The following is a 15,443-nucleotide window of genomic DNA, read 5'->3' as shown; positions in this document are numbered from 1 at the left end:
CCTCCTTGAGTCTCTGGCCCCTCCCGGCCCCCAGGCCCCCAACTGCAGTCTCTCCCTGAGCAGGGTGCACCTCCCCAGGCCCCCGCTGGAGTGCCCAGCTCTGCACAATCCCATCCCTGGCTGAGGCCCCGCCTCCGGGCTGCCTTCACATCCCTATCCTTCCTGAGCCCACACCCCCGTTGGAGTTCCTGCCCCCATATTTTCCCCAAATCGGACTCAGGGACGCCCAGCTCAGAGCCCCTGAGCCCCACGCTCGATAACGTGGCTCTCCCCCAAAGTCCAGTCTTGAAGACTGTGACCCCCTCACCTGTTGGAACCCTTTGCCCCTGGGACCAGGTGTCCCTCTCCAAGCCCCTATGACACTGGTCTGCTTGGAGTCCAGGCCACTCGCCCATGCCTCTCTGCAAGCCCGGCCCATCCCACCCTGTGGATGTTCTGTCCCCCAAGTCCCTCCCCCATCCCCGGCCTCAGCCTGCCAGCCCCCCCCCCGTCGACCCCACCTTGCTTTATCTCTTTGACACTTGCTCCCAACTGGCTTCCCCTTCCTGCAAAAGTCCCAAGGATACCCTCTGCCATGGAGAAACCCCAGCCCCCCTGCTGCACCCTGAGTCCCCAATTCACTGTGCAGTGGCCCTCTCTGAGCTGGGTCCTCTTCATCCATCTGCCGGCCCCCGTGGAGCCCAGACCCTCCAACCCCGTCACGCCCTGAAGCTGCCCTTCTGTGTGGCAGCCCGTTCCCTCCCTCACCTCCCTCGAACCCCTGTTCTCCCCCCAGGCTGTGCTCTGAGTCCTTCCTCCCGTGAATCCCGGCTCTGCTCTGACCCTCTCAGCCGGCTTCCCTTCCCTCCACGACCCTCTCTCCTCCCAGCCTGGGTCCTTCTCAGGGACCCCTTCTCCTCGGAGCGCTCGCCTGCCTGTGCCGGGTCCTCTCTGAACACCTCTCTCCCCAGTCTCTGTGCGCTCTGAGCCTGAGCCCTTCTCTGCACCCGGGTCCCTGGACGCATCCCACCCCCGCCCCAGGCCCCTCCCCTGCCCCGCCCCCCCCACCGGCTGACCCTGGTACAGCCTCTTTCGGGGCTTGTCAGGAACCCCGCAGCGCAAGAGCTGGCTTTAAGGAGGTTGATAAAACCGTCTTCAACTGGGCGGGGTTCCCAAGCCAAGCTCGCCCCTGCCCTGACCACGCCCTCAGCAGGGCCCAGGCCCAGGGCCCACAGGTCTCTGAGGGCAGGTGGGGACTGCGGGGAACCAGGGCTCAGTCTCCCTCATCCAAACCCCACGGCCCCTTTCCCAAGGGCCTGGCCTGTGGGCACCGGACCCCACTCAGGCTGAGTCTGACCTAAAGGGCCCTCCCAGGCTTGTGAGTGGCCTGTGAACTAGGCCACCCGGTCTCCCTGGTGTCTGAGCTGGGCTCCCCTGGGCTAGGCACTGCCCAGGGCTGTACAGGCTGCTGTAAGGGGCCCACGGGCTGGTCTGCCCCCGCGTCCAGCTGGCCCTCAGGCAGGAGGAGAGGGCGCCCGGTCCACAGGAGCCTCTGCTGCAGGTCGCTGAGAAGGGGCTGGACTCAGGTGGGCTCCTGAGAGCTCAGCCCGAGGCTGGGTGTCCTCCAGGCAGGAAACGCCCACCGGGGCCCACTGGGCTGGTGCTGAGCAGGGCTGAGCCAGCCAGGACGAGAGCCAGTGTTTGGAGCGTCCGAACACCAGGCCCCGTGCTGGGCTCCTCGTCGTGTCCATCAGGCCCGGCGTGAGGAGTTCCCTGTTGTCACCCACCTTCCCTAGACAGAGACTCCAGGCTCAGGATCGGGTCACAGAAGCCAGGTCTGAGCCCAGAGGCAGACTGCAGGGTCCGGAGAATCCCGGCCAGCTGAACCGGGCCCTCCTGGGGGCAGCACAGGGCAGCTGCACTGGCCCAAGTCTGGGCAGGACATCAATGCCCTGGTGGTCTGGACTAGGGGCTGGGGGCTCAGCCTGCACTAACCCACAGTGTCCAGGGGTCTGGGGCATCCTGCCACGCTTGCCCCCGTGTTCCAGAAGAGAGGACCCTCCAGCCGAGAGCCGCGGTGAGGAGGGTGAGCAGGCAGGGGCCCGTGAGTCGGTGAGGCCCTGCTGGCCTCGGAGGGTGGGAGGCTGAGGGGGACAGAGAGTGGAGAGCAGGCCCGGGATGGCCAACGGGCAGGGGGTGAGGGGAGGGGTGTGTCCTCCCTGGCAGCCCTGTCCTGCAGGCCTCCCAGGCACCAGCGTTGATGGGGCTCCCCAGAAATCCTGCAGCCCTGCAGAGCTCTGCCTGCTCCCAGCTCGAATTTCAGATGCAGAGAACACCAGGCACGTGGTGTTCACGATCCTCTCGTAATTCTGGAAGGCGCTTGCTAGGGCTCAGCTCTGGGGTGCAGCCCCCCGGCCCCCTGGGGCCAGGTCAGTGACAGCCACAGCCCTGCTGGCTGACAAGGCACCAGGATAATGACAAATGTCACATCAACCAGACCCCTACACCTGCAAGGGGTGGGTTCCAAGAAGTCATCCAGTTACCCATCCCTGAAGAATATGCTCCACCACCAAGTGTTCACAAACTCCTATTCATCCCTCAAAACCCCCTGGCTGTGCAGCTGCTTCTGATCACCCCCACCAAACAGGTCAGAGCAGCCAGGAAGTCGCTGTGGCCTGAGGGAATTCCTAACTTGGATCCCTGCAACCCCAGCACCCCAGGCTGGCCTGCTCCAGCAACGGCTTGGCTCACACACGGAGATACAGCTTCTAGGGGCTGGCGAGCAGGCCCAGATGAGAGGCAGGCTGCCCAGGTGCCACCAGCCCCATCAGGCCTCTTTCCTAGGCCCGAATCGTGTGTGCAGGGGGATCAGGGAACACTGCAGGGCCCCACTGCTGGTGAAACATTCTCTAAGGAAACATGGAGGACACTCACCTGGGCCTGAAAATCATGCCTCCCTGAAGGCACTCACATAAGAAGCCCTGTGCTGGGCCCCACCCTGCTGATCACTGCTCCAGGGCCCCATACAAGCCAGCCCCCCACCAGCAGGGTCTCGGCCACGAGGCTGGGCAGGGGGCGAAAGTCTTGGGGTCTGGGTCTGTAAGCCAGGCCCGGGGCAACCCCAGAGGTACGCCCCAGGGTAGCTGGGTCAGCCCTCCCGCTGAAGTGACAGCAGGGCGCCAGCCACACCAGCTCCTTCCCCAGCACCCTCCCCACCAAACACAAAACTCGTGGACACACAGTAAGAGGCCTAGACAATTTTATTTTCATGCCAACTTTGCTCCCGGCAACTCAAGAAGGGGGCAGCTGCAAGGAAGGTGGGCACCAGCCCCCTCCCCTCCTACCCCACCCCCAGGCCAGCGAACGCCCTGAACGTCCTCCAAGATGGAGTCAAGCCCCAGGATGACCCCACCGCAGGCTTCAGAAGACTAGCTTTTGTCCCCTGCCACCCCTGCCAGCTCCTTCCAGCTCATCCTCAGGCCTCAGCTGGCCCCTTCCTCGCTGGGTTTAGGGCAAATGGGTGGGGGCCGCAGTGCAGGGCGCCGGGGCCCAAGCTGCTCGGATGGGGGACTAAGAGGGCAGCCTGGCGCTGGGTGGTGCTGGGGGGCCAGGCCCCCAAGGCGCAGGCTGGAGAGGGAACTGCCCCGCGGGTGGGGGTCCTAGGATGCACGGCTGCCCAGCGGTTCCGAGTTAGAGAAAGGAGCATGTGCACCAGAGCCATCCACTGGCTCTGCCCCCAGCCCGCCCCTCCAGCAGACAGATAGACAGACAAGCAGGCAGCTTTTCCGAAACCAGGGAGGAGAAAACCACAGAACGGAACCGCAGGCCCGCCGGGCTGAGTGGCCCCCAGAGAGCTGTGCTGTGAGTGCAAGTGCAAGTGTGAGTGAGTGTGTGTGTGTGTGTGGCGGGGTGGCCAGGAGGGCAGGGGAGTGGCCTCCTCCTCCTCCTCCTCCTCCTCCTCCTCCTCCTCCTCCTCCTCGACCCTCCTCCGGACTCTGCCAGTGGGCGGGGAGCCAGCTATGGCCTGGCAGCCTCGGCCAAGCCCACCCGGTTCTGGTCGCGGTCGAACACGGCATAGTAGCGGCCGATGAACACGTCACCCAGGATCCAGAGCGGCCCACCGGGCGGGGGGATGTCCATGCCCATGAAGCCGCTCAGACACATGGTCCTCCCAGCCTGCGACACCTGGGACAGCCAGCGAAGGTCACCACCCGGGCCGCACCCTTGGGCGTCCGCCGCCCCCGTCCCCAGCTCACCTTGAGTGTGTAGTCCTCTGGGGACAGCTTGTAGTCTCTACCCCCCAGCTTCATGGTGACCTTGGGCAGGCTGGACACCTTCTCGCAGGGGATCATGTACTAAGGGGGAACGAGGAGATGCTGCATGGACGGGGGGGAGGGACACGGCAGCCTGGGGTGCCCGTCCTCCCCGCACCCCAGCCCCGCCGGCCCGCTCACCTCGCCCTGGATCAGCGGCACGGCCCCGATGGCTTTCTGCAGCTCCCGCACCTCCTCCACGGGGCCCACGATGAGGGAGGTGCCTGTGTCCACGATGGCCTCACAGCCCCCCTTACACACGGTCAGGCTGCTGCCCACGTCCACCCTGCAGTGGAGGTGGTGTGAGCACCCCCCAGGGCCACCTGGAGACCCCGCCCCCGCAGCAGGACTCAGCCCGAGCAGAGTTGGGTGGGAGGGGAGGGGAGGGGAGGGGAGGGGGCTGCAGAAGCCAAGAGCAGGGTTGGCAGTCCCCTAGGCGTCGTGTGGACAAGGTGACGCCAGCTGCAGCCTGGGTACGAGAGCTCGGCTGGGCACCAGAAGGTGGCCAGAGCACCTAGGGCTGGCGGGACACAGGGTCCAGGCCCACCCTGCCCGGCCCCCCTCCACCCCCACAAGGCCCTGCTGAGTGCCAGGCCTGGGGCGAGGCCCCCCACAAGCCATGCCCCCTGGGGAGCCAAGGGAGGGGCCCCACCCAGTACTCACTGGTCCATGTGGACCTGCCAGTAGGCCATGCGTGTGACGTTGTGGTAGATCAGAGAGCCTTTGTAGTACTTGGGGTCAGTGCCGCCCAGCATCAGCTCACCCCCGGGCTGCGCATTTGGGTCCCTGGGGGGGAAGGAAGGAGGGAGTCTGCTGCCCTGCCCACCTCTGCACCAGGTGTCCAGCCTGAAGACTGGGTGGATAGGCACAGGTTGGGACCAGGTCAGAAATCAGGGATGGGAGGACCGATCTCACAAGGTGCCCCAGAGCAGGAATCTTCCTGAGTGGGCAGGGGTGGAAGGATCCAGAAGGGGGGAGGGGCTCTGATCCCACACCCAGTGTGGACCGCAGGCCAAGCCCCATCCTGAGCAGAAGAAATCCTGCGTGGACCTCTAGGCTCTTGGTCTGCCAGCTGAGGACGGCCAGGGTCAGGCCAGCAGGCAGCTGGGAACAGGAACGCTAATAGCTCCAGAAGCAGGGACCTTAGCTAATAGCTCCAGAAGCAGGGACCTTACCTGCCTGGAAGAAAAACCAAGGGCTTCCAGGAGGAGGTGCCGGCAACCCCAAGAGAAGCTGAGCCAGCTGGTCCTGCCCCAGGCCCTTTGCACCTGCTGCTCCCGAGGATGTCCTCCATCCAGATCCTTCCATGACTCGTTCCCCCTTCGGATCTCAGCTTTTGACTCTCCTCACCTATTACTTACACTTCTATTAATAGTCTGGGCTCAGCACTGTCTGCCTGGCTGTCCCCAGCACTCAGAAACGCCTTACTGAACTTGTCCTTCCGCTACCACTGTGTCCTCCACTTCCTGTCACCTCCAAAACCCACTCTGTGGAAAGCGGATCACACCTCCAGTGCCCCTCCTCACCCTCAGCCCTGCCCTTGCAAGCCATCTGCCCCCCCACCTCCTGCCTCAGCTCATCACCTGGGGAGTCACAGTGCTGGGCTACCCGCCCCCAGTCCCAGGCCTGGCCGATCTCCTGGGTCCGCTGCACCTCGTCTGCCTCCCCTGGACCTGAGAACTCAGGGGGAACGGCCCCACCTGTTCACCTGCACCCGAGCATCTAGCAGGCGGCTCGGCCCCAAGTAGCTGCTGAGTATTTGCCACTGACCTAGCAAGGGACAGAAGGCAGTTTCCACACAGAGGCCAGGCCGAGGGCTCTGGGCTGGAATTCCGCCAGAAATGCCTGGGGTCAGACCCCTGTGCGGGGGGGCACGTAGGGCTCAATGACCAGGAGCAGCTCAGGGCAGCGGCTGCCCGGCTCACGCCCTGCCCACGGCTTCACCCTCGGCACAGCCGCATCCCCCCTCCTGCCTGGGGCTCCCTCTCAAGACCCGCAGCAGCTGTCGTCCTGGGAAGAGACCGGGAGCTGGAGGAGTGAGACCCCTTCCTAAGGACCCCCTCCCCGGCACGAAAGGCACCTGGCGTTGCTTCTACAGGGTAGCAGCACCCCTGGGGAGGCCTCCCGTGTGACATCGCCCCAAGCCCTCCCCGAGGTCACCCCCGCAAGAAAACCCTGGCCCTCTTGCCTCCAGAACTCCTGTCACAGATTGAGGCTCGTGGCTCGGTCCCCTGTGGGCTGAAAAATGACCCGAGGGCTAAGACCACATCTGGCCATCACTAGGCCCGGGAATGGTGGGCAGATTGACGTGGGAGGGAACCCTGCCAAGACCCCGGGCCGGATCTGGCTCTCCAAGGTCCCAGACCTGGGGGCCCAGCACCCCCGACTTGAAGACCCCAGCGAGACACAGCCTTCTGGAGGGGCTGCCTGTCCGTCTGTGAGAGGGCGCCAACCCATCCTACAGTCAGAGGTCAGGAGCTGTGACCCAGTGCCTGGCAGGTGGACACGGGAAGGGCTGGCATGACAGAGACTCGCCCTGCCCCACCTGTTCAGGTAGAAGGAGAAGATGTTCTTGTCCACCAGCTTCTGCTGCATCAGGTTGTCAAAGACGGGGAGCACGTTGTTGACGGAGATGCGGGGGTAAGCCATCCCCAGGATGCCATCGAACTTGGCTGCGATGAAGGTGATGCCCGGCTGCTTGGTGGCCTCCCCGAAGGTCTGCCTCTCCACCTTGATGCTGCCCTGGCTCGACACCCCTGACTTACAGGGCACCTGAGGGCCACGGCGGGGGGAGGAGTCAGTGGGCCACGTGGACCGCCAAGCCCAGCGCCTCCCGTCCCTGCGAGGGCAGCCCCGGCTACAAAACCCAGCTCAGTCGGTGCCTGTCACGTAGCACACAGGAGACTCAAGAAGGGCAGAGGACCCAGAAGAAAGGGCTGGCAACCCCGGGCCGGACACAGGTGGGGACCAACGGGGATGCGGGGCCCGCACTCTGCCAGGAATGTTTCAAGGACAGATGCAAACGGAGGGAGTAGGAAGGGTGGGGTTGTGAGCTCAGGCTTTCCCCCCACAGCTCTCCCTTCCGGCCTGTTCCTGCCCTCGGGGAACCCGTGACCCGACCCAGGACTCAAGGCCACACACCCCCCACACACACACCCCTGCCGCCACCCGCCACCAGGAGCTGCACATGAAGACAGCACGGGATGTGGGGAGAAACAGCTGTTTGGGGCTGAGCCTAGGAGGGGAACATGCTGGGTGACATCTCAGGCCCAGGGAGAGCCTGGTGGAGGGGCCCCTGCAGATGAACCTGGGCGGGCAGATAAGGAGGGGGAGGGGTGGCCCGCAGGGAAACACAGTGCCCCTGAACTGCCAGGACGCTCAGAAAGAAACAGGCCAGCTGGAGGAAGGGTCCTCCCCCACGCCTCTGCCATTCCCCCATCCAAGTCCCACATGTACACTCTGCGGCCTTCCCGGGGCTGGCGGCTGGGAGGGGACCATCTTCTGCCTTGTTCCTCTTTCTCTACAACTCCCAACCCGGGCCCCTCCTGCGGCCCGGCCCCAGCAGCTCCACCCCAGAGCTCGTGAGAGGCGCAGGGGCACGGGCAGAGCCCACAAGGGCCCCTCAGCCCTCCCCAGGGGAGGCGGGCACGTCCTGCAGGAGCCCCCTACCCCCCAGCCCCCACCGGGCTGCTGCCCGCTCCCACCCAGCATCCTCTGCAGGTGCCCCTCTGCCAGCAGCTCCAGCTGTAGGGACCTCGGCCATGCCCGACCCCATCACCCAACGGCATCTCAAAGCCAACACGTCAGCACGGGACCCCATCTTCCCACTGGCTCTTCCACCCGGCTCCGTGGCCTGGGGCCTCACCACTAATCACCCACGAGGTCCTGGTCCCAGAGCCGTGCCCGGCGCTCTTACACCTGTGCCTCAGTGGCTCTCTGCCCACTTCCCCTTCCAATCTCCCAGCTGTCACCCAGCCCGCATGCGGGACCACGTCCACCCCGTCCCCGTCCCACTGCCACTTCCTCACCACCAAGCACACTGAGCTGCCCACCTTGGGCCTTTGCTCAAGCTGAACCCCCAGGCCCCTCGCTCAGGTGACCACTGCTCGCCTCCTGAACTAAAGAGCCCCTCTGGGGAGCTGGCACAGACCCCTGCCCTGGGGTTGGGAGGGCGAACCCCCTCCACGGGGAGCGGCCCAGAGACGGACTCACCGACACAGTGTCCTGGCTCAGATACCCGGAGAGGCTGCCTGAGCCGTAGTGGATGTCGAAGGATGTGCCGTTCTTCACGTACGTGCTAGACTTGTCACTGTTGTACTTGTGGTGGGTCCCTGCACCGGCCGGGAGCCCGTCAGGCTGCCCGCTGGGCCACGACCAGATCCGCTGGGCACCCCCACCGCCCGCTGCAGCCCGTTCACCAAGCCACCCTCCCGGGGTGGGTGGTCTGGCCCACAACTCGCTCCATCCTTGGCTCCCACGGTCCCAGCCCAGATGCGAGCAAGGGTGGAGACCCCGGGGAGGGAAGCCCGTCTGGCGTGGCCAAGAGGTGGGAGCTGCGAGTTGCCCAAGAGGTGCCAGGACAGGGCCACCAGAGGTCTGCGCCTACCCACCACTAGGCCCCAGGACTAGAGAAGGTGGGCCGAGGCGGGACAGCTGACCCCTAGCGCCCGCGGGGAGAGCGCATGCGGGAGGGGGATGGAGGGCTGCATGCCCCTCCCCAGGGCCCCTCCCCTCCCGTGTCCAGGGCAGGCAGGGGCTGGGCCCGGCCCTCAGTCTCCCTCTGGCCACCAGGGAGAGGCGTGGCCCAGGCTGACTTACAGCAGGCGATGTCCAGCAGCTTGCAGTGGACAGACGGGACCCACAGGTTGGAAGAGCCGGTGTCGAAGACCACCGTGAAGCACTGCGGGGGCGTCCCGATGCCTACCTCCCCGTAGTACTGGGCCTGGGTGGGAGGCAGGGTCTGTCAGGGCTAGGGCAAGGGGCCCCCCACCTCCCCACGGGGCCCAGAGGAGGCCTGGGCCAGGGAAGCGGCCCAGGGTCAGACCTGCTGCCTCAGCTGCCCACCCCTACCTGCCCCGCCCGTGCCCTCGGTCCTGGTCCCCATGGGCACTTTGGGTTCCAGGGCCCCTGAGGACCACCCGGCCCCGGCCTGACCATGTGAGCTGGGGGATGACCGCCCCACGTGAAAGACCCAAAACCAGCAGTGGAGTCAGTGTCGCAAGAGGGTTGAAATGTCTGCCTGAAGACCCTCAGAGATTCACGGGTCCAGGGCCCCAGGGGGGAAGACCTCCTCCCAGCATGAGGGTCACGTCAGGGCCCGACTCTGGTGCCTCAGGTTCCATGGGCCCTTGCCCCACGGGGCCAAGCCTGGAGGGTCCCCAGACAGAGGGATCTCGGTGCCGAGGGGAGAGGGTCCACAGCAGAGGCCAAGGGCGCAGGCTGAGTCACTGCCAGCCACGCTGCCCTCACTGCTCTGGGCCTCAGTGTTCCCATCTGTATGCAGGGCAGCAGAGGCTGCCCCCACCCTCCGGGAGGCCCAGGTGCTGACCAAGGGCTCAGGTGAGCATGAAGGGGGCACATGACCCTCGGAGCCTCCAAGGGAAACCCCGTATTTGGCCCTCTGGCCGGTCGGAGAACGTGGGCGTTTTTGTCTGGAGTCATCTGGGCCTTGCCTCCCGGGCACTCCCTTCCCCAGGGAGGGAGGCTGGGCCACCAGTTGCTGCAGGATTCTGGCTCCGACCGCTCCAGTCATCTCTTGCCGGCCACTTTGGCAGCCGCTGACTCATGACCCGACAGAAGTGTCCAGACTTGGGGGAGGGGGGGGCAGGGGGTCGGAGAATGACTCAGCAAATCTCCATTGTGTGTATGTATGTATGTGTGTGGATGTGTGTGTGCTGAGGGACAAGAACTAGGAACTGGTCCGCCCGGCCCCAGGCAGATGGCCCCTCTGACAAGCCTGATCACATGCCTGTGAGGCCACAGCTTCCTGGTCCGGCTGGGGCTCCGGCCAGGCAGGACAGAAGGCAAGGCCACCTGTCCCAACCCTCAGTGGACCAGAGCAGCGAGGAGCTGGCTCCCCAAGACCTCGGGGGCGGGGGGTGCAAAGAGATGTCCCCTGGGCAGCCCCAGAGGTACCAGGCTGGGGCCCAGGACCTGGCCCCGGTTTGCTGTGTAGCTTCCAGAATGTTCCACCTCTGAGCCTGTTTCCCCCTCAACAAGCAGTGGGCATTTAAGGGCTGGTCGCTGACCGAAGAGGAAGGTAGGGCCCAGGGACTGGGCCACAGGTTGCCCCAGGCCTTCCAGCAGAATAGGCAAGAAAGAGCACAGAAGCCCCAGGCCAGTTAGTGCCGCCTGGGTGCACAGGCCATCCAAGCTCAGGGACCCCCAGGCCCCCAGCCACAGACTCTCGGGCAGGCCTGAGCCCGATCCTGGGCTTCTCCGTGCCGTGCCCAGCGCCCTCATCTGTAGAGGCTGACGCAGCTCCCCCAGGCTGACCACCAGGATGAAGACGCCGCCGGCCCAGCTCTGAGCTGACGGGTGGCGGCACGTGGGGGAGACATCAGGGCCACTCCAGTCGACCCTCTCAGCCCCTGCGGGACGAGGACCAGGATGGTCAGGGGAGCTGGGGAGGACGCGGGAGGTCAGAGCCCTCAGTCTGGAGGGGGTTGTGGGCAGCACCCGCGGCGAAGGGCATGGCTGAGCAGAAGCCCCTCCTCCATACCACGCAGCTGAAGCCCCCAAACCACTGGGTGCTGCGAACATGAGTATTTCACCAAAACCCACACTGGCTCACAGAACTCGCCTTAAGGGGCAGCCCCTGTCGACAGCTGTGTTCGCAGTCAAGCCACTCCCCCAGCCCCAGGCCGACCCCCCCGGCCCCCACCAAAAACTTACGTCCATGTAGTTCTTGAGAATCTCAGGAATGGGCCCCTGGGTCACAGTGTGCACCCCCTGGGAGTATTTTGAAATGGGGCCCTTGGCAATCAGGTCTTCCATGGGGCCCCCCATTTCCGACATGGTCCGGCGGATGGATGTGAACTTGTGCAGTGGAATCCTGTCAAGACAGGGGTCCGGGCTCGTCAGGGCCGGCTGGCTGCCACCCCACCTGGAGGCTCCCACACCCACATCCAAGCTGGAGGCCCAACACACCTGCTCCAACCACCCCCCCGAACACCTGCACCCCACTGTCCCTACTCTGGGCCCGCTCTGGTCTCTTCTGACAAGTGCGGGCTATGAGGATGTCGGTGGTCACCTGTCACGTCTGCCCAAAGCCCTCCGTGGAGTCCCATTTGCCTGGCCCTCTGGCCAAACCTGCCACTCTCCACGCAGACCCCACGTTGAGATGGTCCCAGTTTACCCATCTGACTTATGGGGTGGCTACCTCCTGCCTGTCAGATGGGACTTCCAGGCCACCCCCTCTGAGAAGCCCTCCTTGCCCACCCCCCAGTCCCGCTCACATGACCCCGCTGCCTTGCAGTCCTCACCCCAGGCCACACTGAGCCCAGCGGCTCTCTCCCCACACAGGCCGAAGAGGGCAAGGATGGCACCTGGACCCTGGAGGCGGGGGCTTCTAGGCCTGCCTTCCTCCACGCAAGACCCAGTGCCCCGCCTGGAGCACCCTCCCCAGCACACATGCCAGCCTGGGTGGCCCACCCAGCAGGAGGGAGCAGGGGGTTCTGACAGTAGGGAGGTGAGGGGCCCTTCTCCATCCCCAGCTCCCCAGCTCCCCAGGGGTATGAACCCGCCCCAGGAGGTGGGAGAGGAGAGCCACCAGACCAAACAGAGCTACTGGATGAAATGTGTTCCCAGCCCTGGGGATCTTCGAGTTCAAGGTCATAGCTGGCTCTTCCTAGCAGGTCAAGAGTGTGCTCCAGGAAGATGGGGCTTCGGCCTCTCGCCTAAGAATGGACAGGCTGGAACAGCCTGAGGTTCTTGCCGGCGGGGAGGGGCGGGGTGGGGGAGCGGGGGTCACGGGAGGGAGGGACACGCCCTCCAGCAACTAAGGAAACAGGTGCCAGCGGTCCCATAGGATTGGGACATGGGAAGGGCACGGGTTCAGCTGCCCTGCCCCAAGAGGCCCCAGGCTTCCTTCCCCACTGCCGTCCACCCCCGGGGGAGGGCCTGGGGGTGAGACCAAGGCAGGCTCAGGCCTGCAGGAGCTCGGCCACAACTGCTCCAGCTGGGACTAGTCGCCCCCAGGCCACAGCGCACAGAGAGGCGCCCACTCAAGAGCCCACACAAGCCAGCCCTTCGGCAAGGCTCGGTCGGCTCTGGCCCCAGTCAGCTCCTGCAGCCCTGAGACCTCACCCACCTGCCCACAGGCAAAGGTCCACAACAGAAGTGGAAGCATGCCTGCCCAGGCAGAGCACAAAGGCCCGGGGGGGCAAAGGTGGGGGCAGGGGCAGGAAGGGGTGGGCCCACCGCACCCCTCCCCTGCTGGGCGAGCAGGCTGCCTTGCAAAGCCGGGAGAGTGGGGGGACCCTCCGCCTAGCTGACACAGCATGGCACAGCCCTGGACCAGGCCTGACAGTCCGTGGAGTCACTGGGCCCAGAGGAGTACCCCAGGCCTGAGGAGGGCATGGTCCTTACTGGGGGCAGCTGGTGTTGCTGCGACAGAGCCCCAGCTCCAGGGTGGGGGGAGCCGCCCACAGCCTGGTGCCAGCTGGGCCGTTCTCCCAGACCCACTCCTTAGGCCGACTCCCTCTGGACTCCTGGACGTGGGTCTTCTGGTGTCCAGAGGGTCTCCCAGCCGGCCCAGGACCTGTGGTAAGATCTCATGGGACAAACCAGGTGAGACCACAACCAGTTCACATCTAGTAGAGGAGACCCCAGTCAGGAAAATGACTTGCCCAGGCTCGGCGGGCTCCTAGGCCTACCCCTCGGTTTCCCGACTTCCATACGAGAGCGGGCCCTGAGTCCAGGCTCCCACCCTACCTGTCCTGCGGACGCTGGGTCGGCTCCCCGTCACAGCCGCCCTCCCTCCTGCTTCCTCCGGTCCCCCAAGGCCGACCCCACGGTGGTAGAGAGGAAAGGTCGCGGGGCTGGCGGGGGCCCTGGGCGAGACCCGCACCTGCAGCGCTCCCCCCGCCCAGCCCGAGGGTGGACCCTGCAGGATCCGCGGGGCGCTCAGGGGGTGCCCGGGAGTCACCGGGGCGCGCGAGCTGCGGGGCTCACCTGACGAGCGCGGCGGCGGGCGCGGCCAGCAGGCCGAGAGCGAGCAGCAGCAGCAAGCAGGGGGTCTGCATGGCGGCGGCGACCAGGTCAGAGCGGACAGCCCGGGAGGTCGCGCGCTTATAGCCGGGATGACGGCGCAGGCGGGCCGGATCAGCTGACCTGCTTGTTTGCACCCCGGCTGATCACGTGGGCCGCGGACGGCGGCGCGGGGGCGGGGCCGGGGCGGGGCCGGGGCGGGGCGACCCCGGGCCTGGTGCGGACTCTCCGGCTCGGGCCTGCGCACGGCGGGCTGGGGTCCGCTCGCCGCCCGTCCCCCTCGGGCCCCGCCCTGACCCCCCCGAGAATTACTAGGACCCGGCCGGGGAAGAAGGGGACGGGGCCTGGGACACCCCCACCGGACACCTTAGCCGGGCGAGGTCCCGGGAGCCGCGTCTCCTTCCCCGCCCCAGGCGCGCGGTTGTCCAGGGCTCCCTGCTCCATCCTCCCCCTCCACCTGCTCCTCCCGGGGCGCCCCTGTCTCTCCCACTCTTCCTTCACCCTGGGAATCTCCCAGGTACCCCCTCTGGAGGCTCCAGCCACCCTCTTCCTCCCTCTCCAGGTGTCCACAACCCTCCCACCCCGCAGTACCCCTCCCCAGAGCAGCACCTGCCCAGGCCCTGCCCGGGTCACCCTGGGCGCTCCTTCCTGTGTAACCTGGCACCAGCACCGTCCCCACCAGGCCCCAAATCTCAAAGGATGCTGCGGGGGGGGGGGGCGGGGGGGCGGGAAGGGAAGGAGGTCTCAGCTCCAGGCACTCCTGATCAGTTTTTTATGAGCCTCAGGGGTAGGAGAGTGTCCCTTGTTCTGGCCAGGGCTCAGCCCTGACCGAAGCCACAGTGACCCGGTCAGCATCCATTCCTTCCTGCCCAGCCTGCTACCCAAGGAGAGGGCCAGATCCATCCCTCCACCCTCAGTCCCAGCCAGAGGAGGGGGGCGTTATAGAGGAAAGGAATTTGGACAGGTCATTTCAGAGAAGGTCATATCACGAAGGAAATTAAGCAGGAGAATGTGCTAGGAAGTGATCGCTGTGGGGGGCAGGCCTCTCTGAGGAGGTGATACTTGTGCAGTATGTGAACAGTGAGGAACCCTCACCAGGGGACTCGCCCAGGGCACTTTGTTGTGAGTGGTCCTCCCAGCTCCCCCACTTAAAGGGGGGCAAACTGAGGTTCTGTGGCTCACAGAGGCAGGGTTAGAATTCCCGTCTGTTCTGTAACCACTAAATAAATCAGAACCCTGACCTTGGCCACCATCACCGCCTCCAAGCTGGTCAGTCTGTTGGCTACAGGTGAGTGACCCCTGCCTCGCCCTACCTCCAAACCCAGCCGTCACATAAATACTAGGTTCCCTGCTGTGGTTCTAGATACAAGGGCTAAAGCCGGGAGCAAAGGAGGCACACATCCTTGCCCTTGGAATCTGGCCCCACACCCTCGGGTCCAAGGCTGTCCTCCGTGCAGGCCCAGAAGTGGGACCCTTGCACCAGGCGTTATCCCCTCCCTCCCGGCAGGCCAGTATCTTGGAGAGGTCAGCCAGGCCCTGGGTGGGCTGGAGTCTGGCATACAGTGGAAGGGGTCCCAGCTGGTGTCCCCTGGGTCACCATGCTGGTCCTGATGTCCGGTGGGGACATGATGGTGTGTACCTGTGGTGCTCAGAGGCAGACATCTGAGAAAACACATGTTCAGAGTGTCCTACCTGCTTCTTCCTCAGAGGCATTTCTGAGGCCCCTAGGGGGGGTCTGGGCAGGAGGCAGTGTGGATGGTCAGAGGGACCAGAAGCTTGACACGGCAGCCAGTTGTGTCTGGCCCGAGCTGGTGGGAGCCAAGCTGACATCCTTGGATTTTCCCTGAAGGCGGCAGGGGGCTGCTGAGAAGGGACCCTCTGCTGGCCCAAAGGGTGGAGAGGCCCTCACCCCCCTGCAGAGGCCATCTGTCCATTTATTAC

General features: G+C 65.3%; 1 protein-coding gene across 1 annotated transcript; it reads right to left on the bottom strand.

Moving 5' to 3' along the window:
* Positions 1 to 3,221: 3,221 nt before the first annotated feature.
* On the bottom strand, positions 3,222 to 13,696 carry CTSD (cathepsin D). Its single transcript, XM_067037854.1, has 9 exons — positions 13,467 to 13,696; positions 11,187 to 11,346; positions 9,111 to 9,234; positions 8,505 to 8,623; positions 6,838 to 7,064; positions 4,956 to 5,078; positions 4,434 to 4,578; positions 4,236 to 4,334; positions 3,222 to 4,164 (listed from the first exon to the last, which is right to left on the bottom strand). The coding sequence occupies exons 1-9, from the start codon at positions 13,535 to 13,537 to the stop codon at positions 3,997 to 3,999; spliced, it is 1,236 nt and encodes a 411-aa protein (XP_066893955.1). The 5' UTR covers positions 13,538 to 13,696; the 3' UTR covers positions 3,222 to 3,996.
* Positions 13,697 to 15,443: the final 1,747 nt, after the last annotated feature.

This window comes from Kogia breviceps, chromosome 7, assembly GCF_026419965.1.
Source record: "Kogia breviceps isolate mKogBre1 chromosome 7, mKogBre1 haplotype 1, whole genome shotgun sequence".
Lineage (NCBI taxonomy): Eukaryota > Metazoa > Chordata > Mammalia > Artiodactyla > Physeteridae > Kogia > Kogia breviceps.
Note: the sequence above shows the minus strand (reverse complement) of the source record. Positions and strands in the feature narration are given on the sequence as shown.

Excerpts from the sequence above, each read along its gene's own strand:
- CTSD (XM_067037854.1), bottom strand. The coding sequence starts at position 13,537 with ATGCAGACCCCCTGCTTGCTGCTGCTGCTCGCTCTCGGCCTGCTGGCC. Across the intron at positions 11,347-13,466 it reads CCCGCCGCCGCGCTCGTCAG|GATTCCACTGCACAAGTTCA; the intron begins GTGAGCCCCGCA and ends CTGTCTTGACAG. Across the intron at positions 9,235-11,186 it reads TTCTCAAGAACTACATGGAC|GCCCAGTACTACGGGGAGGT; the intron begins GTAAGTTTTTGG and ends CCTCCCACCCAG.